This window comes from Xiphophorus maculatus, chromosome 21 (genome assembly GCF_002775205.1).
Source record: "Xiphophorus maculatus strain JP 163 A chromosome 21, X_maculatus-5.0-male, whole genome shotgun sequence".
In the NCBI taxonomy this organism is placed as follows: Eukaryota; Metazoa; Chordata; class Actinopteri; order Cyprinodontiformes; family Poeciliidae; genus Xiphophorus; species Xiphophorus maculatus.
In genome coordinates, this window is record NC_036463.1 from 23,227,035 (window position 1) to 23,251,986 (window position 24,952).

Here is a 24,952-nt window from a genome sequence, read left to right on the forward strand (position 1 = left end):
AGAATAATATGCAGCACAATAAAAATGATAAATCTGCATATTTAACTTGTTAAAGTTCTTCCAATTTGACCCAGAAATGTACCGCATGCAGGATGTAAAAATGTGAATGGTTACGAATTAACTAACATAATTATGACTTTTTACCGATTTCAATTCAAGTTTGAGATATAAATGAACCCATTTCCTCCTCAACTTTAACTCGCCCTAACGATTCCGGTACCATTGTCCGGTTTTCCATTTTATTTGTTTGTATACGTTTCAGTTTTAACTGATGATTCATTAATAAATCGTATTGAAGAGAATCACACATCATCACCTCTGCTGCAGCGGATGAGAGCGGAACAAAGCGGCCCAGCCGGTTCTAGCCAATCAAAGCACTTTATTGCACTGTATAGTGTGACAGGGAGCCGGTAGCAGGCTCTTATAAAAGTGTCATTTCCTCTTTTCATCATGTGTACAAAACAAGTCACACACACACTTTTACCGTACAAAATCAACACTATTTACATACAACACACACACACACACACACCACACACACACACACACACACACACACACGTGCAGTCTCTCTCCCATTCAGCCCTGAACACAGACGGTCCTCCTGGTTTCTGACGTCATCGCTACGCTGCTACCAACAATCCAAGCAAACCTCTGATATGCATAATTAATTTTTTTCCTCCCGATGATGTGAAACAAAACGCGAAGAGATGTCACGTTTTTCACCCGCAGGTGTGTAAACTAAATTTATCCAAACATCGAGACTCTTACATCAGGAGGATCCCCAGGAATCCTGCCATAAACTGATATTTATTTAAACTCTACATAGATTTATTTATTTTTTATCATCTGTTAAAACGTCTATAACTTCGGAAAATGTTTGAGTCAGTGCACATCAGGCGGTAGCTCCGAGGTTGTTCTTTACTGAGGATTCCTGCTCAAAATGCACAAAAAACAATCATTTTTATGGTTTAAAGTCAAACTCTAAGGTTTGCAAGAAATATTTTGACATCTACAAAACATTTTCTATGTGACAAAAACAAAAGACTTTTAGATATTCAGTTCTTGAAAATGTCTCACTGCTTAAAAAAAATCCATATTTATATAGTTTAAATAAAAAAAATCCTGCAATTCAGGGATTTCATAATCTTTTTTTTAAAACAGATAAATTAAATAAAAGTTATTTTTTATTCTAAAACTGTGATGTTAGAGTCTTACAGGCTGATCAGAGTAAAATATATATATATATATATATTTGCATCCAGCAGCTTGTTTCACGTCTTAAAAGTCCTGTCTGCGGGATGTAGTGCCATCTAGTGGCCCAGATTGCAAACTGCAGCCAGCATTTAAACAGCAGCTGTTGTTTTTGTTCTTTTCAGGCCACCGTAGCAGCATTTCTGAAGGGTTTCACTCTAAGAAAAGTGTAATAAATGCAGGAACGTAATGAAAACCTTCAGGTATAGATATGATTGTAAATGCTGTGATGTGTTGAGATTAAAATCAGGAATCCACAGAATCAGTAGAGAACAACCTTTGGATGATTATTGCTACAACGGGAGCTTTTTTATGTAAACTTCATCCTCCTCTTCACCCCCGCAGCTTCCAGATGTTTCTGCCAGGACAAAATTTAACTTCCAACCTGGTAGTTAAATGTTTTAATGGAAACCTTTAATTTAATAATTTAATTCATTTAAATAATCTGAAGAAACTCCCTCAACACGATAAAATGTTTATTTAAATAAAGTCATTTGGTTTATTTTTGTTCACATGTAAAAACCTCTGCAGTAACATCTGGATGCTGAAGATGTATTCTCTAAAACTTTATTTAAATAATGATAACTTTATCTATGTTATATTCACACAGTGCACTTTGCTCAGCGAGACGCTTTTGGTGCTTCAGGACTGAAATTCTGAGTTTGCTCACATACAGAAATGTTTTTATTGTTCCTGTTGAAATCTGCAGCATTATTTTTGGTTCAAACCGACCGCTTTAAGACTCTTTTCCTTCTTTTTTTGAGATAAAAACAAACGTTTAGCCCCAAACAGAAGAAAGCTGCAGCCGATTCACACGGTTGTAGATTTTTTCTTTGATCGTTTTTGAATAAAATCTGCGTTTAAAAGCACAGAAAATGTTCCTGTCGCACATCGACACAGACGGGTGAACACACACTCACACACACTCAGGGTGCAGGTGGAGAGAGCTGCATCAGGGGCTACTACACCTCGCTGTTTGGTTCCTCTCCATATAGATTATTATGTTTATGTACAGTATTTATAGTTTTTACAATAATCTGACGCCCCCTACTGGTGGAACTGAGACAGAAACCACAGATTTGAACACAGTGCTCCTCTAAGGCTTCCTGTTGGCCGCGGGGTCGAGCGAGGGGTTAAAAACGATCCATCGGCCAGAATCAGCCGGCGAAAACAAACGACTGCAGAACACATCAAATCAACGCTCAAAAATACAGTACATCTGGATTTCTGGGAAATTAATGAACAACGACGGCGATATGAGCAGCACACACACACACACACACACACACACACACACACACACACACACACACACACACACACACACACCCTCTCTCACTCTCACACACACACACACACACAGCCAGGCTACATGTTGTAGGCCACGTAGATGGGGTCCAGCTGGTCTTGTAGGAAGCCGTCGCGGAGGTGCATGCGCTGCTTTTCGCCGCGGGAGTTGATGGGTATGACGCCGACGTCCGTCACCACGACGACGCCCACGATCAGGTAGTGCTCCTCCAGCACGGCCTTGGTCACCATAGGAACCAGGTCCAGGGCCTCCTGCTCAGAGCCCTCCAGCTCCACCACCACCACCAGCAGGTTGGTCCAGGTGAAGACGGCGCTGGCGGAGACACACAGCTTTCAGAAAAAACACAACTTCCTGTTGTGTTTTTCCTGTTTACTTATTCTGACGATTAATTGGTAAAGAAACTGGGATATTGTAAAGATTTTTCAGTCAATCACTTAGCCTTTTCTGTACAATGATGCACAAAGTATGTACAAAGATTGAAAAATGCAAATCCACTAATAATTCAATCCCTTTTTTGGAATAAAATAAATATTTTATTGCCTAAAATGCAATAACAGGTGAATTTGAATCAGCGAATATACAGTACAGACCAAAAGTTTGGGCACACAGTTGTGTCCAAACCTTTGGTCTGTACTGTACACAGGAAGGTGTTTTTATCCGAAATACAAAATGAAAATATGTTTTGTACAGTTTTGGCTTAATTACTGCTATGAATACGTTTTTTTTCTCCTGCAAATTGCCTTTTTCTTTGAGTCTGTACGCTCCAGTTCACGATGAATTGATTACAAAATTATTTACGATTATGTTAATAATCGATTAATCAGATTAATCAGTCTATTTTTAGGTTTCCTAATGGCTCTCCTACATGTTAGTTATCTGATACAGGAAGTGTCTGGTCCAGGTTCTTCCACCGACGGCTGCAGAACTGGGAACAGCTTTGCTGATTTAATCTCATCTAACTTAAATTTTTATTTCAGTCATTGATTATTCTGATGATTAATCAATAAAAATGGTACATTATGCAGATTTCATTTTCATTTCATTAGTAAAAATACATAAAAATGCACATAAATAATTAAATTTTATATATATTTGTTACAGTTGTAACTTAATTTTTTATTTATTTGTGCTATTGTCATTCTTGTACAGAACTTTGATGCAGTTTTATGCCTGTTTTTAAAGTGCTATATAAATAAATTTGACATTGACATTAATTTCTGCTCTGAATATGCTGTTCTTTCACCAAATGACCTTCTCTGAATGTTGTATAAACTGTTTAATGATTAATAATTTACTAAATTAGTTGACAATTATTTCAATTGGCTCGATTAATCATGATTAATCCATACATAAGAATATGACACCAGCTATCAGCTGGTCTCAGTTTCCCCAGCATCATTCTGTGCAACTTGTTTAAAGCCTTTCTTTTTACTTTTAGAAATCCGATTTGTATGTTCCACAGAACAAAACATGAAAACAAACTTTTCTCATTATTAATGCTAACAGCTTCGTACTTCAGATGATGCTATCTGACCTGAACGTGTCTCCATGGTGCAGATGGACCTACCACTCCATGATGCTCTTGTGTGCGCGGATGACGGAGGTCTCGATGTCGATGGGGTGGTACCTCATCCCCCGCAGCTCCATGGCCTCCTCCAGCGCCCCGACCACGAACAGAGCGTCGTGCCTCTCTGCTCACAAACCCACAAACACACCGTCAGTCCTGCTGCCGGTGCGGCCGCCGAACATCTCGCAGGAGACGGACGCATCATCCTCACCTCCGTTGGCGTCTGTGAGCTCGGTGCGGCGGAGGAAGCCCAGGTATCCGGTTCTGGCCCAGACCGTCTGGGTGTCTCCGAAGCTGAGTCTGGAGCTGAAGTGGTCCGACTGCAGCACTTCCTCGCCGTAGCCGCTGTAGTAGCCGCTGCCGTTGTGAGCGCTGTGGACCCAGATCTGCAGGAGGAGAGCAAAACCACGTCAGACTGAACAGACACAGTTCCAACAGAAGAATGGCTGAAACGATTAATTGTGATTAATCAATCAATAATCGTTAAGTAATTTAGTAACCGATTAATCGCTAACTGCAGTACACTGAAAAAAACGACATATTCAGAGCAATAATGAAGCTAAAACTCTACAAAAAATATATGAATATCACATTTAAGATAAAAAAATCTTTGTTTGTAAATATGTTCTGCCTTGAACTCTGGTTCAAATTAAGTAAAAAAATGGTCATGTTGATGTAAGTATTTTTTTAAAATCTACCAATAATCAAGCTATACCAATAGCTACCAATGATCACAACAATAATGCAGTTATTGCATTTTACCAGTAAAATGTTTATTTTCCTGTTTGAAAAGGAATTAAAATATTTATATATATTTTTAACATATTTCCAATATATTACAAAAAACCTTAAGTGGTTAAATGGAAAATCCGTACAATGTGTGAATTTTTTAGTTTGAATAATTGATTAATCATTAGAATAATCGATCACTAGAATAATAGTCGGAGCTGCAGACCTCTCCCAGGTGGGAGTCTCCCAGCGGCCCTTTGGTCTCCGGGTTGGCGATGATGATACGGACTCCTGGCAGAATCTGGGAAAATAAAAGCACCACTTAACCTTCTTTCCAGTCCATTAAGAGCCCAGATTACTGTCTGTTAATATTCCAGCTTCTCTTTGAACATTTTGAACAGTAAACTGAAGATCCTGATAAAATGGATCCAAATTGTTTCTCCAGTTTTGTTTTTTTTACTGAATGTGGGCGCAGAGCGAGTTTTCTTCCAGCTGATGAGTTCTTCCTGTTCTGTGTGATTCTTTTCTCCCCGGATGAGCGAACAGAGAGGGAGGCTGTTCGTTTCCTGCTGGACTCAGACCTGCAGTCTGTTGTGACTCACTGGATGTGGGAGGACGTGCAGAGAAAAGCAGCAGAAATAGCCCCAGAACCGGCTGCCACTCCTCATCTCTGAGCTGTCAGCGCTCAGCTCACATCTTTGTCTCTCATTTCTGTCACAATGAGACTTTGACTGCAAGTCAAAGTGACCAACTTTTCTCAAAACTTCATTTAGATCTTAAGTCACGACTTGGATTTACGGTCCAACTTCACTCACCTTCCCAGACTCCATTAGCGGCAGGCTGTGGGGCGAGCCTCTCTCCACCAACCGAACCCTGAAGAAAGAAACGTTTCAGGGTTAAAACCGTTCCCACAGCAGAGGCGGATGACGGGTAGCAGCAGCCGGACCTGTCATGGCGCAGCGCTCTCATGTCCACGTACACGGTGGTGGGGTCGGGTCCTGAGGTCCCCTGCAGCCAATCACAGGGCAGAAACAGTCTGGCTCACTAATTCACACTTTCACCCTGAGTTTTTCTGTTTTTAATTTTAAAAAATGGATAAATGGCACAAAAACACTTTGAGAGATGTGCATTTAAACTGATGTGATCGAATTTATGTTTGTGACCAAAGAATAACAAATAAAGGGTTAGGATGAAATAAATGTTCACTTCTTCATACTCCTTTTTAATCAGGAAAGTAGGAATAAAGAAATAATTTTGTTCTTGATTATGCATGCACATGTTTTCTCTCTGTCCTGCTGATTGCTTGCTCTTAAATCTTTTAAATAAATTAAATAAAACAAAGAATAATATGAAGTGGTTTACATCTCTGTCTGCTCTTGCAACTTGACAAAGTTCATTTCATTTAATTCACTTGTACTTTATTGATCCCGAAGGGACATTAAATGCTGCAAGTCAAATTAAACACTGTTTTAGAGGCTGATGATTGTAGCGGTCTGTTGTACAGCCAATCTAAAGATGCCTCTGACCAAAGACTGCTGTTGTAGGATGCTCCAGATTGTCCGTCATTATGTAAATGAGCTACTCAACCAGCCAATCACAAACAGGTATTTTTCAGCCAATCAGACAGTATTAAGTGCAAACATTGCATTCTTTGGCGTGTTGCTGGTGTGTTGTCAACGTGTTGTCCGCATGTTGTTCACATGTCATAGGCGTGTTATCGACGTTTTCCTCGCGGGTTCCTGGCGTGTTGTACCTGCAGACAGATGGCCAGGTTGACTCTGCAGCCAAACGCTGTGCTGACGGAGCGAGGGTGGAGGCCCAGGTCCTTGAAGAGTTTGGAGAAGGAGTGTGTGAGCGCCATCCTGGGTCTCTCCTCTGCCACCACCACGCAGGCCCGGACCCGGGACAGGTCCAGACCTCGGGCCTGGATCGGAGACGAGCAGAACACAAACAGAAGCTTTTTATAAAACGGGAATGGATCGGTTATTTCTGTCTTTGCTTTCACTCAAATCAAACCAAACCATGTGGAGGGAAAAAAGTCTCCCAGGAGAATCATCTGCTCTTCAGCGAGGAAAGTGTTTTATGAAGAAACAGCCAGAAATAAACGCCGTTTCTCCTCCGCTCTGCGTCTCCATGGAGACTTAAAGACAGATAATCACTAAAATTAACTTCCATAAGTGACCGATCACTGCAGACGCCTCCGGCTGAGCAGATGGAGACGGAGTTTATTAAACCGAGCCGGAGGACAAGCGTCTCCTGCAGAGGACCGTGATGGAGCGCTTAGCCTCACTGAGTGGACTGACAGGCCGACAGGACGTGTCCACCGGCACCAAGACACGTCCTGCTGGGCCTGAAGATCGGATCAGAGCCAAACCCGTCCAGACTCAGGATATCTCTGATGTAAGAGGACCAGAACCGTTGGGTCTCTGTAAGGAATTCATCTAAATCTGAACCACCTCAAAGTTTTAAAACATAACATTTTTACTGATTTCCACTGGTTTGTGATTCCACCCCAGAGAGAACCACAGAAACGGGCCGGTTCAGGGTTCTGCATCATCCTGACCTTCAGTGCTTCGGTCTGCAGGCCGAGTCCTTTGGTGCAGAGCTCCATGACGCTGTAGGAGCAGAAAGTGTCTCGCACCCTCAGCTGGCTGACGGCCAGCAGCCACAGAGCCGGGTTGGTCTCCAGCTCCACCGGCGGGATCAGGATGGACTGGTGGCCCGAGTAAACGCTGCGGACGACACGCAGAGCTCACATCCAGGAACCAAGCTCCCATCGTGGGGAATCGTGCTTTTAACGACGACGAAGCACCGACCTGCAGAGACACCAGAGGACGAAGCCGAGGCCACAGTACGGGTCCAGGCAGATGGCCACCTCTCTGGACGGGTACAGCTCACACTGCAGCTTCACCGAGCGGCAGAAGGCTCCAACTGCATTATGGGACATCTGGAAGGGGACAAATGGAGACGTGAATGACAAAACTACAGAGTTAGTTTCATTTTTACAACATTTAGGCTTTAAACTTGGAATGTGTTCGGACCAATTTGTTTTCAGCTTGGAGCAGTGGTGTCAAAACTTTTTGCACAAAGAGGCCAAAACTGGCAAATTTAAACTACTGACAGGTCACCAAATTAATAAAATAAAAATACAACATTTGGTTTATTGTGTTCAACAAAAAATAAGATTTTAATAAAATCTGTAAAGGTCCAAAATATAAAAAGGGTTTCAGATTGTTGCCTTATTAAAAGAAAAACAAACAACTTCCAATTTGATCAGCATCTTCAATAAAAGCTGAACTTTGACCCCAAATCCCAGAGGAACTGAGAAGAAGGTTTCATGGATGCAGAGCAGAGAGGCGAGGAAGTTCAAACTAAATCTTCCCTCCATCATATTGGATAAGAATCGTATCCCCTACTCCAACATCTCTCTAACCAAACGGCCAGACTGAGAGTGAAAGAGGAGCAGCAAAAGCAAAGGAGGTGGATTATCAGAGCAACTGATGGTGCCATTTATGTATTGATCTGTTAGCATATTATAATAGCAACAGTCTTCAGTCAGAGGCTTCTTTATTTGTTGCGAGACTGACTGCTACAGGAGATCCTTCCTGCCCACAGCATCACCTTCCACAACTCTTTCAACCTACTTGGATGATTTACAACATTTAATTTCAATATTTATGAATTTAATTCAAAATAATAAAAAAAAATTTTCCCACTCGCTGAATGAAAAAGTTATTAAATTAAAATATTCAATGTGAGACTCTGCCACTGCAATAAAAAACAAATTTATTTTAAGGTTTTTTAAACATTTTATTTTTCCCCAAATGTGCAAAAACATCTGATTTCTTCTACGTTACTTTAATCAGAAGTTGAAGTAAAAATCTGAATAACTTAAATATTTATCCTTGATTTTAGAGCCCAAAGTTTTCAGTCTGCAATAAAATAAAAACCCCTTTATGTTCTGTTATTTTTGGACTCTTGTTCTTGCTACAGTCGTTGAACTGAGTCTCCCTGTGGTGTGATGGGTGAGGAAGAGGATCAGGAGGAAGAGGCCCGGTTCTGCTGGGGATTAACCGACCTGGACTCCGGCCAGCATGCCGGTGGTGGACACGCTGAAGTCCAGATAGGCCAGGCCGTCGGGGTTGGTGGGCTTATGGAAAGCTGGAGGCTTCTTCTTTGGCAGGTCGTCTGCAGAGCAAACAGAATCAAACAGAATCATTCGGTTCTGTTCGGAAAGCCTGAGTGACCTCTGGGTGACCCCAGAGCTGCGCCGCAGTTAATGCTCCACTAACAACCGACCTGCACCTGATACTGGTTATTAACTCAGAGGTCGGTTCTGATCCAGAACCATCACAACCTCCAGGATGACAAACACACAGGAAAAAAGAAAGTACACCCTCCTACAGGTGTACATACTTACTTACTATATGACCTTTCTCCCATATTTTAATTGAAATAATCTGCCAGTGGAACCAGTATTTTCTATATCATTATTTTCTTAAAACAAGCCAGTAAATTTTCCTGAAATTTTTCATGTAACTTAGTTTTGTAGATGGACTCCCTGTAGTTGCCTCTTTGGTCCAGTAGGGGGAGAATCAGCAGGAATGAAAGCAGCTGCAGTTCAGACTCTGATTTTACTTTCAGCAAAGCATTTTCTGGGGTTTCTACACGTTCTTTTGTCAGAAATAGAGTTAATTTTTCGAGATTTAAATTCCTTTGTAGTAAAAAACCTAAAGTGAGAATCCAAAAGTTTATGGAATATATTTTTGATAGAAAAAACCCAGGACATATTTTTCTTTCTCTGGACTTTTGACTATTAAAATATTTCTAAATTGATTAAAGCAGAAGACGTTTGTACCGGTGTCCAGAACCGGAGGCCAGTTCCTGATGTCCACGGTGGCCGTGGCCTCCTTAGAGCGCAGCAGCTTGCAGATGACGGCCGTCGTCATGACGCAGGCCGAGTGGCTGACCTGCAGAGAGGAGGGAGACATGTTGGTTTGTATTTTCTGCGGTGATGTTGCAGCAGCGCGCGCTCTGATGGAAGCAGCGGCGAACCTCGACGATCATCTTGACGGTGGGCAGCGTGGTGGAGATGTTCTGGGGGTGAGGCGGCCGCACCGTGATGGGAACACAGCCGGCGTACAGGCAGCCGTAGAACGCCGCGATCAGGTCGATGCCTGCAGGAGGAGCAGAGAGGAGAAACCTGAAGAAATGAAGCTGGAGATAACTATTATTCTATTATTATTTACCAATTAATTTATGGATTATTCAGAGGATTAACCAATTAAGCAGATAAATTCTGAAGATTTTTTATTTTATTCTTTTTCTTATGCATTATTAAAACTACATTTAAAGATGCAAATAAATTATGTAATTAATAAATTAAAAAAAAACATCATATTGTGTGAAATGCAATAACAGCATTCCTTTACTACATGCGTGATCATTTGTAGCAAAAGATGCAGGTAAAAAATACTTCAGGACTTCCGGCCGGAACACCGTAAAGATGGCTGCTCAGTAGAGAAACTCCCCAGGCGACCGGAGAAATTACTGAAATACTCCCGTTCAGCTGAGTAATATTGCCTTGCGAAAGCCATTTAGAGGGGGTAAGACGACAACGAAGCCCCAACGACAATAAAATTAGAAGAGGGAGGACGAAAAACTTCACGAACAGGTTCAGCTAACGTATCGTAGCTTTAAGCTAATAGGACGGAATGGCTAGCCTAGAAATTTTATTGGAAGAACTGAGAGGGTTCCGCCAGGAAACCAAGGAACAACTCTCGACTATTAAAGAGGAAATACGAAAAGCAAACGCAAGGATAAGTGAAGTAGAGGAGCGGTTGGAGAAGACGGAGGAGCGAACTCAAAACATGGAAGAAGTGGTAGCAGAGTTGCTAAAGCTACACATGAGTCTGGAAGATAAGCTGGTAGACCTGGAGAGCCGTTCCAGGAGAGAGAATATCAGGATCTATGGTGTTCCAGAGGGGGCTGAAAAGGACTCCGTGGTTGCATTTGTGGAAACTTTACTTAAAGAGGGGCTCGGTCTGGAGGACAGCGGGCCAGACATGCAGATTGAGCGGGCACATCGGGCACTGGGACCGCAGCCACCGGAGGGAGCGCCGCCACGGTCCATCGTTGTGAAATTTCTGAGTTTCAAATATAAAGAGCTGTTGCTTCGCAAGGCTTGGCAGCGTAAGGGTTTTGTCTGGTGTGAAAAACAAATAAATCTGGATCATGATTATCCACCAGCCATCCTCAGAAAGCGCAGAGAGTACACCGAGGTTCGGAGGGTCCTGAAAGAGAACGGGGTTCCGTTTCAGACGCTCTTCCCGGCGAGGCTGCGAGTGAAACATAAAGAAGGGTCCAGAACCTACGACACCATTGAGGAAACCACCGAGGACATGGCTAAAAGGGGCTACAAAGTTAAAGTCATCAGATCTCCAGCTTCCCTGAAGGAGCAGATTGAGCGGCTGTCCTGGAGCAGAAAGGAGGGGAGGAAACAGAAAGGCTCCTCCGGTTCTACAAGAGGAGAAAATTACAAAGAGAGGCTCTGGGCTTTCAGAAGAACATCTCCACCTGCGACCTGAGAACTGAAGGATACATCACTTTCCCTCCCTGGTTTTTCCTCTCAGAGATAAGTGTATAAAGGGCTGTTTTAAGAATGATGGGACGTTAAAAAAGGTTTGTTTGGGGTTCTCTCTTATTTGGGCTGCTGCCACCTGTAAGGGCCCTCCTTAAAGATATGGGAGGTTTTTCCCTTCTGGGCTGTTTTCAAGCGGCCCAACAGGGTCTAGTCAACAGACCCCTGCTTTGGATGTTGAACATGTTCTGTTTTTTCATGGTTCCTGTTTATATGTTTGTTTCTGGTTCACCTGTTTACATTCTGTTTATATTAGTTCTAGTGAGTGGTGGGGGATCTTCAGGGTCATCTGTGACATGCCGGAGAAAATTACACAAATGGGGAGGACACAGTTAAAGGTGGTTTCTTTCAATATAAATGGCATAAATAATCCAATTAAGAGATGGAGAGTTTTATCTAAACTCAGAAAAGAGAAGGTTCACATAGCGATGCTGCAGGAATCCCATCTAGATGACTCTGAACATGCCAAACTGAACAAGATGGGGTTTAAATCTGTCTATTTTTCTTCCCACAGCTCCGGGAAGCGAAGAGGGGTTGCGATTTTAATATCTAGCTCCTTGTATTATGAACATGTTGCAGAACATAAAGACAGGGAGGGTCGTTATATTTTAATTACAGGAATAATAGATGGCATCCTGATAAGTCTTGTTAGTGTCTACGCCCCACCTGGTAGCGACTGGTCATTTTATAAGAAAATACTTGAATTAGCAGCAACAAAAAGTCAGGGTATAATGATATGTGCTGGGGACTTTAATATTAAGTTAAACCCAAATCTGGACTCATCAAATGGGAAAACAAACTCGAAAAATATTAGTAAAAGAATGAAAAATATGATGGACGAGCTGGGATTAGTGGATGTATGGAGGGATAAGTATCCAACCAGTCGTGACTACACACATTATTCCTCTTCCCACAATGTATATTCACGAATAGATTATTTCTTCATGTTTAAAAAAGATGTGCATAAATTAAAAAATTGGGAGATCGATATAGTCCAATCTCAGACCATAGCCCAATCTATATCTCCCTTCAACTAGCTGAAAAAAGCAGATCCACGCTCTGGAGGCTAAATACAAACTTATTAAATAGTACAATCTTTAAGGAGAATATGAAAATTGAAATCAAAAGGTATTTGGAAGAGAACGATAATAAAGAGGTGGGTCCGGCAATACTTTGGGATGCTCTAAAGGCGGTAGTCAGGGGGAAAATAATAGCCTTTTCCTCCAACGAAAAGATAATTAGACAACAAAAACAAACTCAATTGGAAGTGGAACTAAAAAAACTTCAGAAAGAACATTCCAAATCGTTCAAGAGGGCAACAAGAGCTAAAATTGAGATGGTGAAAAAAGAACTGAATAATTTAAACATACAAGAAATACAAAAGAAACTTATCTTCACTAAACAGAAATATTATGAAGCAGGGGGAAAATCCCTGAAGTTCCTAGCATTTAAATTACGAAAACAACAAGCTGATAGAACTATTCACAAAATACAGAATATATACACAAATATGGTTGAAACAAACCTAGAAAAGATTCAAAAATGCTTTAGAGATTTTTTCCAAACCCTATATTCCCAACCCAAATTGAATAATGAACAGCAAATAGATACATTCCTTTCCCAACTCTCTCTGCCCAACATTACAGACGAGCAAAACGAACAATTAACATCAGAGATAACTGAAGCAGAACTAAGATCAGTGATCAGAAAGTTGAAAGGGGGGAAATCTCCAGGAACGGATGGGTTTACCTCCGAGTGGTACAAAGAAATGCAAGATCAGCTAGTCCCTGTTTTACTAAGAGCTTTTAACAATGTAATGGAAAAGAAAATAATCCCTCCCTCATGGAGAGACGCAATTATTTCGCTAATTCCTAAGGAGGGAAAGGATAAGTTGGAATGCGGAAACTATAGGCCAATAAGCGTGCTAAATATTGATTATAAATTATTTACTGCTATAATCGCACAGAGAATGGAAAACATATTGCCAGTGATAATCCATAAGGACCAAACAGGCTTCATCAGACAGAGACAGACGCAGGATAACATCAGAAAAACCTTGCATATTCTAAATCATGTAGCTCAACAAAAAATAGAGACTCTTGTACTGAGTCTGGATGCGGAGAAGGCCTTTGACTCGGTCAGATGGTCTTTTCTTTACAAAGTTATGTCCAGGTTCGGGTTCCACCAGACCATAATAGATGTCATTGCAGCTTTGTACAATAAACCATCGGCTAGGATTAAAATTAACGGAGACCTTTCTGACCCCTTTACTTTGGAAAGGGGTACAAGACAGGGATGCTGTGTTTCGCCGCTCCTCTTCGCCCTTTTCATAGAACCGTTAAGTCAATGGATAAGACAGAGGACAGACATAGCTGGAGTTCACATGACATCTGGGGAACAAAAGTTGTCATTGTTCGCGGACGATTTATTGTTAACCATAACAAGCCCAGCTCAAACTCTACCTGTACTTATGGAGGCGATCGAGGAATATGGTTCGCTCTCTGGTTACAAGATAAACATTACCAAGACTCAGGTTTTAACGATAAACTATAACCCACAGAACAATATTAGGAGCCTGTACAATTGGAACTGGGAAGCAGAATCCATAAAATATTTAGGGGTCACTTTGCCCAAGGATTTTTCCAGGATTCTCTATGCCAACTATGGGCCCCTAATTTCAAATCTGAAATCAGACATACAGAGGTGGAATCTGATCCCTTTCTCAAATTTACACTCCAGAGTGGAGTCGGTCAGAATGAACATTCTCCCGCGCTTCCTATATCTATTTCAATGTTTACCTATCTTGATACCAGAAAGGCGTTTCATAGAGTGGGAAAGATTAATATCTCAATATATTTGGCAGGGGAAAAAGGCAAGGGTTAGGTATAAAACGCTGCAGTTAAAGAAAGAGAAAGGTGGACTGGGTCTTCCCAATCTACAGATTTATTACCTTGCAGCTCAGCTAAGACCAGTGTTCTGTCTAAGCTCTCCATCCTACGATGCAAAGTGGAAAGATTTGGAAGGAACAACAGTGGAAGGAAAACCTTTAATATCAGTGCTAATGGACAAGGATTTACAGGAGGGGCTGAATATACCACATGAGTCAATGCTACACACAATGCTGGATTCTTGGAGAAGGGTAATTAAAATTTGTGGAGTGGGTAACCAGATAAAAATACTCAGATGGTGTGCCTTTGATTCAGCTTTTAAACCGAACAAGATTGACAGAAGATTTAGAGGATGGATCCAAAAAGGATTAACCACTTACTATACATTTACCCAGAAGGGGGTGTTTCAGAGTTTTGAGGAGCTTCAGAGATCTAAAGGGCTGGAGAGGGACGACTTCTTTAGATATCTACAGGTTAGGGATTATTTTAATCACAATATACGTGATAATTGGGAAGCAGCCAAACCTGGACTTTTTAAGGTGTTTTTATCTTTGTTGAAGTCAGGTTCATGCAAGAAACTTGTCTCCTTGCTGTACAATGGTATCCTATCCTCTAAACAAGGTGACACAAACTACATAAGAAACAAGTGGATAAAAGAAGGAAGCCTATCCATCTCAACTGGAGACTGGGAACAGATTAACAAATTACACTGGATGACCTCGAGCTCCAATACATGGAGACAGTTCTGCTGGAAAAATACGGTTCGATATTTTGTAACTCCAGTTCAGAAAAAGCATCGGGGCAGCGGAGACACATGCTGGAGACTCTGTGGAACAAACGGGGCAAATCATCATCACATCTTCTGGGGTTGTCCTGTGATTAAAGTTTTTTGGGAGCAACTGTGTTCACACCTAAATAACATCTTTACTGAAAGAATCCCATGTAAATGTGAATCCCTATATTTAGGAAACATTTCATTTGATAACTGGACTCTGGATGATAAAAAACTGCTGTTAATGCTTTTGGCAGCGAGCAAAAAGTCGATCACTAGAAAATGGTTGAAGCCTGAAGCACCTACAGTGGAGGACTGGGTCATTATTGTACAGGACATTTACATTCTGGAGAAGTTATCTTTTTCTGGTCGAAGGGAATCGTTCTTCAGGATCTGGTCTAAATGGACAAACTATGTAAAATCAGTCATTCCTGTGGACTAAATATGTCAATCACATGCAAATACTGTTGTGCAGTGTATTGTACCCAGGCTTAGGATTATGGTAAAATTATGCTCTTGATTGTGTTTTCTTTCTCATAACATAAGAAGAATTAGATCTGGCCCTCCTTTACCCCCCACTCACTCTTGTGTTATGGTTGTTTGGTTACTGTAAAAAAAAAAAAAAACCTGGATTGGCTTATGCTATTCCTTCTTATATTTCCACTGTGTTGGAAGTTGAATTGTACAATGTAATTGTAACTTGCCTTTCCAAATAAAAGATTAAATATAAAAAAAAAAAAAAAAAAATACTTCAATAAATATTCAGCCCTTCCTGCTTAAACTCAGCACAGTGCAGGGATGATCTGGTGATTACTTATGATTAGTTGGTTAATAATTGGATGAAAAACCTGCTTAACAGATTTTTTTTACAGAATGTGAACCAGGTGAAGCTAAAAATGCCACTTGTGGAATTTTGGGTAGAGCATATTTACGGATGAAGTTTTTTTTCCATCTTAAATTCAAAATGTATATTTTTTGTACGGTTTTGGCTTAATTGCTGCACATGCTGTGTTGTTCTTTCAGCAATTTACATTTTTTACGTCGATGTGCCATTTAATCGACTAGTACATTAGCTGACGATTATTTTAGTAATTGATTAATCACAACTAATCTGATTAATTGCTCCAGCTGTAGCTGGTTCAGTCCAATGAATCATGTCTGACCTGGCGGGTAAACCAGAGCCACATGGTCTCCCTCCTGCAGGCCTCCTCTCTCCATCAGCAGAGCTGCTACTCGCTCCGCCCGCTTGTGCAGCTGCAGACAAGTGAGGGAGCTCGACACCGCCCCCTGGGGAACCAAAGATGAGAAAACCGGACTGAATATCCACCGCAACACGATCTGTGGCTGGACGTGTTGATCTGAGGGTAGAGGGCGGTTAGGTTACCCGGGAGCTGAGCAGGGTGTAGAGGACGTGGTCCGGGGTGGTCTGGGCTCGCCACTGCAGGATTTCTGACAGGAACAGAAACTGGAAACAAAGACCAAAATCAGAGGAGTTCAACAACCAAATCTGAAGTTCTTCAACACTTCCTGTTCAAACTGCAGCAGAGATGCAGAAATGGGCATTTCTATCTAATTATTGGAGCATCAGCATTTAAAAGGAGCCATAAAGCACCGGAGCAGGACTGCAGGGCGTCTTTAAACACATCTCAGTCTCAAATGGAGCCTGAGTTGCCAGAGCTGCTGACTCTAATCAATACATCAGGGTGTTGAATCTGATGGACTCCTAGTTGTTCTGTTTCAGAGAAATTCAACTGATTCAGTCAGAAACAGAAGAAAAATGGTTCTGACCTTTTGTCCGACGGCTCAGAAAGGCAGAAACAAAACCACCACAGCAGAACGTTTAGCATCCGATCTGCAGAAATCTGAATCACATGTTTGATTGTTTTGTTGTGTTCATCAATCAGTTGATCAAGGTGTCAGAATCAGCAGAAACACATCATTTTTCAGCCACCAAACAACAAGATATTTGATGCATTTCATCTTGTCTTGGTAAAAATATGGCTGAAAAATCTGTGAGGCTTTAATAATAAGGAACCATGTACTCAGACTTTACATGCCAGTGATATTTCTGGCATCATAAATGGACTTTCACTTTCCTTTCAGCAAGCAGCTGGTGTAGATCGTCATGACAGAAAACCTGAAGCTCATGCAGAGGCAACATTTAATAGCATCCTGCAGCTCCAGTTTTATAACAAAAGAATAAATAAAGGAAATGCTAGAATCTGTCTTGTAAAGCAAGTATGTTAGGCTTTTTAGTACAAATAATGTAACTCTTGAACCTGGAAAATTTAGCTGTATTTGTGGAGTCAGATGCTTCTGTAACTTTGTCCTTGATTATCAGTTATTTCACTGTTAGCACTTTCAATTGATCCAGAAAGTAAACTAATAAATCCTTGAATCCTTCCACTGATGTTTCTTCAGTAGAGATGGAGGTTGGCTGAAATGTGATTTTTATTAATCCAGGTACCAGCAGGAAGCTCTTCTCCAATATTAGCTGGAATTGAAACAAAGTTTTCCTGAATGAATCTGAATGTTTCCAGCCTTTGGATCTTCTCACCTGGTCGTTGTCGTCGGTCTGCCCCAGGTCTCTGCCACTGGCCTGAGCTATCCTCTTCCCCGACACCAAGTTCCCCACCATCACGGAGGCGGGTCCGATCTCTGCGGCACACGGACAGAACCCGTATCACCACCCGGATCAGCTCCAGCTTTTCCTACCGACCGGAAACGGGCGAGTCTCACCTGGCTGCTTCTGCCGCGGTTTGGGCAGGTTGGTGACGCAGGTGTGGGGGCACATCAGGACGTTGCAGGGGTGCAGCCCCCCCTCCAGGTACAGCTGCTTGATCTCCGACAGGTGGATGCCGCCCAGCGGGGTTTTGGGGAGGGTGTTGGCCGGAACCAGAGCCAGACAGAACACGCCTACGCCATGGATGCTGTCGATGGCCTGAAGAGGAGCAGATCCGACAAAAATCTGTCGTTTTGATCCATTTCCTTTCAATAAAGATTATTACCTCAAGTTCTGAGGAGCGATGAATAAAAGATGAGTATGCCTAACTGTTGCTATGGCAACCCGACATAAAAAACTGAACCGACACTGACAGAATCTCAGTTTCTGAGGTTTTATAAGGTCTGTGCAAACCACACTGTTTCTAGTTTCTAGTGAAAATGTCTTGCAAATACCAACTCATAGGAGCTTAACTTAAGTCAGTAATTTCTCAATATGGATAAAAAGCTACTAATTCCACTGGCAGATTACTTGACTAATCATTTTTCCTGTTAAGTGAAATAATCTAGTACTTTTTGCATCTGTATTCATGAATCATTGACTGAAAATAAGCTTATTTGTCTTGCTGAAAATTTATTTTCATGTTAGTTTTGTTTTATAATTGCAGGAGAAACTACAGAAAACGTTTTGTTAATATTTAGTTTTGGCAGTGCAGGTGTCCCGTACCTGCAGCACCCGGCTCATCCACTGGAAGCTGTCCTCCTCCGTGGAGTCGGGCCTCTGCTCGGCCACCACCACGATGCGCTCGTCTCTCAACACCGTCACGGAGAACACGGCGATCCTGCAGAGACGGAGAACAGAAACACGGTCGGCGCCGTTCTGATCACACCTGGACTGAAGCATCGGGTCACAGAGGTCAAGACAGATCTCCAGGACCAGTCACTGACATGAGCACTGGTTGATATTGTCCTGGATGAAACCATCAATTGTTGGTAATCCATCTCATTTGTTTTTGCAGCTCCTCTTTAAAGCACCGTTTGGTTTTATGTGCCAAATCATTCAACTTATGTAACAATAAACATAAAAATGCAAAAATGAGTCCAAATGAAGATGATCTGGGACTTTTGGGAGTTTCTAAACACTTCTAAGGAGATGTGTTGGTAACACAGAGGAGAAGATGTTCACACTTCATAGTGTAACTACGGCTTCACACCGACGATGTTCTGAAAGTCAGGAGTAAACAGAGGCTACGGCAAGCCGAAGCTGGAGAAAGGAACGCAACAAACTGAAAGTAACGACTGCTTTGGGAATCAATTCTTCCATCAATAATTCTGACAATTATTCGAGTAGTCTGAGAATTATTTGGATAGTTAAATATTTATTGTAATGATTAATCAATTTTTCTGACAATTATTCTGACGATTAATTGATTTGTATGGCAATTGTTTGGATGATTAATCTATTAATTTGTCAATTATTCTCACAAATAATCAATTAGCCTGACAAATAGTCTACTGACAATTCTGACAATTAATTATTATGACAATTATTCTAATGATTAATTGATTAGTTTAACGATAAATTAATAAAAACTGGTATATTTTGCAATCTGTATTTAATCACTAAGGCCTTTTTATGCAATATTATACATAAAAAATACTAGGAAAATAAACACTAAACTGCAGTAACAGTATTCCTTTAGTGAATCATCAAAAGATTCATCTGCTGTTGAAAATATCTTTCTAACATCAAGATGTGAAAATCTGTCCTTTCTGCTTGACTTTACATCGATACAGTGTAGGACTGATCTGCTGAGTGAATTATTCTTTTAAAAAGGCTTTTCTTAGAGTTTTGACTAGCTATACAAGTTGAAGATTATTTAAACAATTGATTAATCACGATTAATTGTTTCAGCCCAAGTTAACCTGCTTTGGACCAACTGTGGGTTCCTGCAGCTGAAACTTGAAATTGCAGCATTGAGCGTCATCAGAGCCTGTCAGGTGAAAGATGAATTTCCTGCTCAGCGGCTTTGAATACAATTAAGTTTCTCCGTTTTGCTGCATCCCGATTCTTCCGCCATCGCTCGACTTTATTAGATTCATAATGTGCCGGCTCGGCTCTTTCATCACTGTGACAGCTGGGAGTGACGGCCGCTCCGAGTGGGGGGTCCACTCACCGGCCCCTGTAGACGAACTTCATGGGCTCCACCGCCAGCGCCGTGGCGACGATGTCGTCGGCGTTGTGCCGCCGCCCGCTCACCATGATGAGGCCGTCCATTTTCCCCGTGATGAAGGCCAGGCCGCCGGGTCCGATGAAGCCCAGCAGGCCGGTCCGCACGAAGGCGTACTCGCTGATCAGACCACCGCCGGAGCTCACCGGGTACACCTGCAGGTACACGGAGAAACCGTCACCGTGGCAACTAGCCAGGTGTTCAGCCCGGAGGCAGAGAGCAGGATAAATTCAAGCTGCTGGTGGAAAAGCAGAGAACCTGACGGCCAGCCGTCAGATTTAATCATTTCAAATCAACAATTAACATTTTTAAGGTTTAAAATATCAACCGAAACTTTTGATTCTTTGTGGGGTTGGCCAATAAATCAATTTTATCAATTTATCAAATTTTGGTGTTTGAAGATTTAATTTTAGGAAAATCTGGATTTTTGAAGCTTATATTTATTTGCACTTTGAATTCAGGTCGACTCCACCATGAAATATAATAGCCAGGTTACGTTTTTTTCCTTTTTCATTATAAGAATAAAATTATAATATTACAAAAATAAAGTTGTAATATTAGGAGAAAGAAGTTGACATTTTATGAGAACTCTGCCACTAAAACAAAAAAATTATTATCCCAGCCATTTTTCATTAAAACTACTTTTTTCTCCCAATTTCTCAAACAATTTTCTGGTAATATTGTCACTATATTCCCATAATTAAACAAAAATTCTTGTAGCCAGGCCTTAACAGTCCGTTGTACAATTCACAGACGATGGCTGGAATAAAAGACACTTTTTAAAAGACATATTATTTGTAATATGTCAATGTCAAATTTATTTATATAGCACTTTAAAAACAGGTGTAAAACTGCACCAAAGTGCTGTACAAGAACGACAATAGCACAAGTTGATAAAACAGCATCAAAACACCAAAGAATAAAAATGAGTTTTGAGAAGCGATTTAAAATGATCCAGGCTGTGGGCAGATCTCATTTGGAAAGGTAAATTGTTCCATAGAATAGGAGCAACAACAGAAAAAGCCTGATCTCCTTCCCTCTTAAGTCGGGTATGTTTTTTAGAAAAGAGAGCAAGAAAAAAACGGATTAAAATCGGAAATCAGATCTGTTTTTCTGATTCTCAATTTCTGAGTTTGTTTCCTAACTATTTAAATTTGTATTATGTATGTACATAGTGCTTCCTTTTGCAGCAGGGTTTGGGTTTGTGCAGAGCTGCTGCTCCGTCCTAAAACGCCTCACCTCGAAGGTGTTCTTGGTCATTCCTGTCAGGCCGTAGTAGGACGTTCCCGTGGCAACGGAGCAGACGCAGAATTCGCCGATCTCGTCCGTCTGGCAGAGCTGAGGGACGCCCTCGGGCTTCACCACGCACACCAGGCCTGGGACAGAGAAACGAGGACACACGGCGGTTAACGGCCAGCGGGTCGACCGGCACCTGGTTCTGAAAGTGGAACAGGCGTCTGAGTCACAGCCTCCAGCAGGCCTGCAGCTTTAAATAGGCCGTTCTACTCTGAGGTAAGGCTGATGTCTGTGTACCGACAGAAACCGGGATGGACCAACTGGAACTGTGTTAAAGCTGAGAGCAAGCAGCATTATCCAAGACCCAGAGAGGTTTTAATGAAATGAAAGATGAATATTATTCACTTGGTGGTTAATGGAGAGGGTGATTATTGTGTTTTTAATGCAAAAACACAAAATCTTAGCATATTTTTTAAAATACTAATTGAAATAAGATGAAAGTAACAATTAATTTTTCAGGAAAATGTAAGAGCTTGTTTTAAGTAAATAATTCCTTAATATTAATGAAAATGTTCGAGTTTCACTGCCAGATTATTTCAGATTAACGAGGGAACAATGTCTTATTATAAATGAAATAATCTGCCAGTGGAATTAGTCCTGTATGTTAGGGAAGGACCAAAGGGCCACTGGTGGCTCCAGAGCCGCAGGTTGAGGACCCCTGGTGGAGAATGAGACGTTCTGATTGGACAGAGGTTTCCTGTCACAATTAACAATAAATCAATTAATCAAGATAAACTAAAACAATCGCAATAATTTCCATTTGCGTGATTTATCATTTTCTTTTCTCTCTTTCTACCAAACCTGGTCTTCAGTCTGATGTTTGGGTCTCAACAAATGACTGTTATAAATTGTCCTTTATTATTTAGAAGAGCCTTAATCAGTCCATGTTGTTGTTCAGCCATAATGACTCAGGAGATGAACTGTGCTGCGTTTCATCAGTTAAAACCCAGAGAGTGAAGGCTGCTGCTCAGGACAGATTGCAGCTTTTATTAAAACTGGTTTCTGCGTTTTTCTGAACTTCCACAGGGAGATCGGTCATGAGTGGAGAGAGCGAGACCCAGAAAAATGGACAATGATTAAGAGGAGAGGCCACACATCCAGACGCCCTCCGACTAATTCAACTGTTTAATGGACTTAATGGATTCTCTGCCCTGCAGAGCGTGAAGCTCTGACAGCTGATAGTTTAACTCTTCACACAGCCGCGGCTCAGCTTCTGCTGCTTCACATTTAACACTAAACTCATGAAAAACTTACAATAACCCTGTCAGCATTAATATTAGAGTTTATAGAACAATCCCAAAACTTTCCAAAGATATTTTTGCATGAACATTTTCAGAATGAAAGATGACAAGTGGTCTGGTCGGGTTCTGGTTCTAAGTGGGTCTTCCTGAGGTGAATACAGTCCTGGTTCTGGCTGAGGAAGAAAGAAACCGTTTTCTGCTCACATAGTTTTATTATCCTTCAGTCAGCAGAAACAACCTGAGGCTGGAAATCCAGATTTAGATGAAACATCGCCGGAGTCGAGTTCAAACCGTTTCTCTGTCGTTCCTAAAAATCCAGACGGAGCAGCAGGAAGCCGTTACCTCCTGGTGTGACGGTGCCGACGTCCTGAACGGTGAGGACAGACAGACGCTCCTCCGTGTCCACCCGCACCACGCCGTAGCTCAGACCCTGCATGGACAGGACGCCGCGGCCCGGAGGCTGGCTGCTGTCCTCCACCGGCCTGCACACACACACACACACACACACACACACACACACACACACGCACACACACACACACACACACACACGCACACACGCACGCACACACACACACACACCAGCTGACTCTCTGCAGGAAGCTGCTGGTTGAATGCAGCCGATCAGAGCATAAACATGTTTCATTGTGAAGTTAAAAACATTGTTCAAATAAAAAGCTGAAAAGTGTGGAGTTCACAATTTTATTCACACTGCAAAAACACAAAGCCTTTCCAAATGTTTTTGTCTAGTTTCTAGTGCAAATATCTTAGGACATTTGGAAACAGACTAAACTAACTTAAAAGCAACTTTTCAGCAAGATTGTTTAAATAAATAATTCCTTAATGATAATGAAAAAGAACTAGTTATAAGTGAAATAATCTGCCAGTGGAACTAGTTCTTTTTTTATCAATTGTAAGGAATTATTTACTCATAACAAGCTCTGATATCTTGCTGAAAAGTTACTTCTAAGTTGTTGTTATTCTTATTTCAATTGTATTAAGATATTTGCACTAGAAACTAGAACATAACATCTGGTAAGATTTTGTGTTTTTGCAGCGCAACCTTCCTGACATTTTCAGATTGTTATTTGAAAATGATCAACTGTAGAGCAAAATCTGTAAAACTCTTCGTTTTCAGTCTGTGTTTGCGTTTGCATGCAGGAGGAATGTGAAGCATGCTTCATGTTTTCAGATTTCTGCATGTAAAAGAGCTGAGGCAGCATGTTTACCTCCTGATGGCGACCGTCAAGGCCTCGGGGGAGCTGGCGCAGGGACAGATGACCTCTCCCCTCAGCCCTTTGGTCTGAAACACGTTGAGGAAGGCGTCACAGGAGGAAATGGACCCTAAAACACAGGATCACCCACAAACACTCAGAATAACATGTAAAAAAAAATCCAGATGCATTCCGCACCAATTTGTCTGGCTGATACAGCAGAAAATCTCAAAAATATTTTTAAAAATCCATTAAGCATTTTTTGTTATCCAGTTATTAATTGGATAAAGTAAAATAAATAATCACCAGATAAGTCCTGCTCTGTAGGACATCAACTTTTCACATGTTGATGTTAGAAGTATTTTGTAGAAGGTATCCTTTGCTACAAATCATGAAGCGTACTTTAAAGTTATGCTCCTGTTACATTTTATGTAATAAAATGCTTATTTTTTTATTTTAAAAAAGAATTTAATTATTTGCCTTTTTGTATTTTTTCATGTATTTCTAATATCGCATAAAATAAGCTAAGTGGTAAAGAAAAAAACTTTTTTTTATCAGATTAATCATTGGACAACTGATTAATCATCAAAATAATCAATTAATCAGACTAAACAATTAATTGGCAGACTAACCAACTATCATATAATATTAATTATTAGAATAATCAATTAATTGTCAGACTCATAAATCGTCTGAATAATCGTTTACTAAAATAATTGTTGCTGCAGCTCTAGTTTAAGACTCATCACAGATTTCATGCCTGTAAAGTAAAACGTCTCATTTTTCACCAGATGTTGGTCTGATTTCCATTTTTTTCCTAAAGGTTTTCAGACTTGAAAACCTTTATTGTACGACACGTCCACACAGAGACGTTCTGTTCTGACCCAGACGTCCCCAGACAGTTCCTCCATCTCCCACCAGCAGAGAAGCTGAGCAGGAGCTTACAGGGATTGGAACCGTCGGCCACCAGCAGCATCCGCAGCGAGCTCAGGTTGATGTCTTTCTGGTCCTTGTGGGCCACCAGAGCCCAGTGCATATCTCTGGACTTGACGCAGGCCACCTTGGCTGCAGGTAGAAGCGCACATGCAGG

General features: G+C 41.3%; 1 protein-coding gene across 4 annotated transcripts in view; it reads right to left on the minus strand.

The window, feature by feature from the left end:
• Positions 1-359: 359 nt before the first annotated feature.
• Positions 360-24,952, minus strand: part of LOC111606237 (disco-interacting protein 2 homolog C-like) — a 61,602-nt gene continuing 37,009 nt past the window's right edge. For 3 of the 4 annotated variants that reach the window (XM_023326445.1, XM_023326444.1, XM_023326443.1), the window contains 22 exons: positions 24,808-24,927; positions 23,878-23,992; positions 22,991-23,130; positions 21,351-21,487; positions 20,058-20,266; positions 18,608-18,722; positions 17,899-18,100; positions 17,717-17,817; positions 16,544-16,624; positions 16,323-16,446; positions 9,915-10,036; positions 9,718-9,829; positions 8,938-9,047; positions 7,676-7,806; positions 7,423-7,591; positions 6,613-6,783; positions 5,806-5,867; positions 5,675-5,732; positions 5,086-5,160; positions 4,342-4,516; positions 4,131-4,254; positions 360-2,875 (listed from right to left, as the gene is read on the minus strand). In XM_023326445.1, the coding sequence (XP_023182213.1) occupies positions 2,623-2,875; positions 4,131-4,254; positions 4,342-4,516; positions 5,086-5,160; positions 5,675-5,732; positions 5,806-5,867; positions 6,613-6,783; positions 7,423-7,591; positions 7,676-7,806; positions 8,938-9,047; positions 9,718-9,829; positions 9,915-10,036; positions 16,323-16,446; positions 16,544-16,624; positions 17,717-17,817; positions 17,899-18,100; positions 18,608-18,722; positions 20,058-20,266; positions 21,351-21,487; positions 22,991-23,130; positions 23,878-23,992; positions 24,808-24,927 (2,906 nt within the window). In that variant the 3' untranslated portion in view covers positions 360-2,622. Of the gene's footprint in view, positions 2,876-4,130; positions 4,255-4,341; positions 4,517-5,085; positions 5,161-5,674; positions 5,733-5,805; positions 5,868-6,612; positions 6,784-7,422; positions 7,592-7,675; positions 7,807-8,937; positions 9,048-9,717; positions 9,830-9,914; positions 10,037-16,322; positions 16,447-16,543; positions 16,625-17,716; positions 17,818-17,898; positions 18,101-18,607; positions 18,723-20,053; positions 20,267-21,350; positions 21,488-22,990; positions 23,131-23,877; positions 23,993-24,807; positions 24,928-24,952 lie in introns of those variants that run through there. The other variant, XM_023326446.1, reaches the window with a different exon arrangement.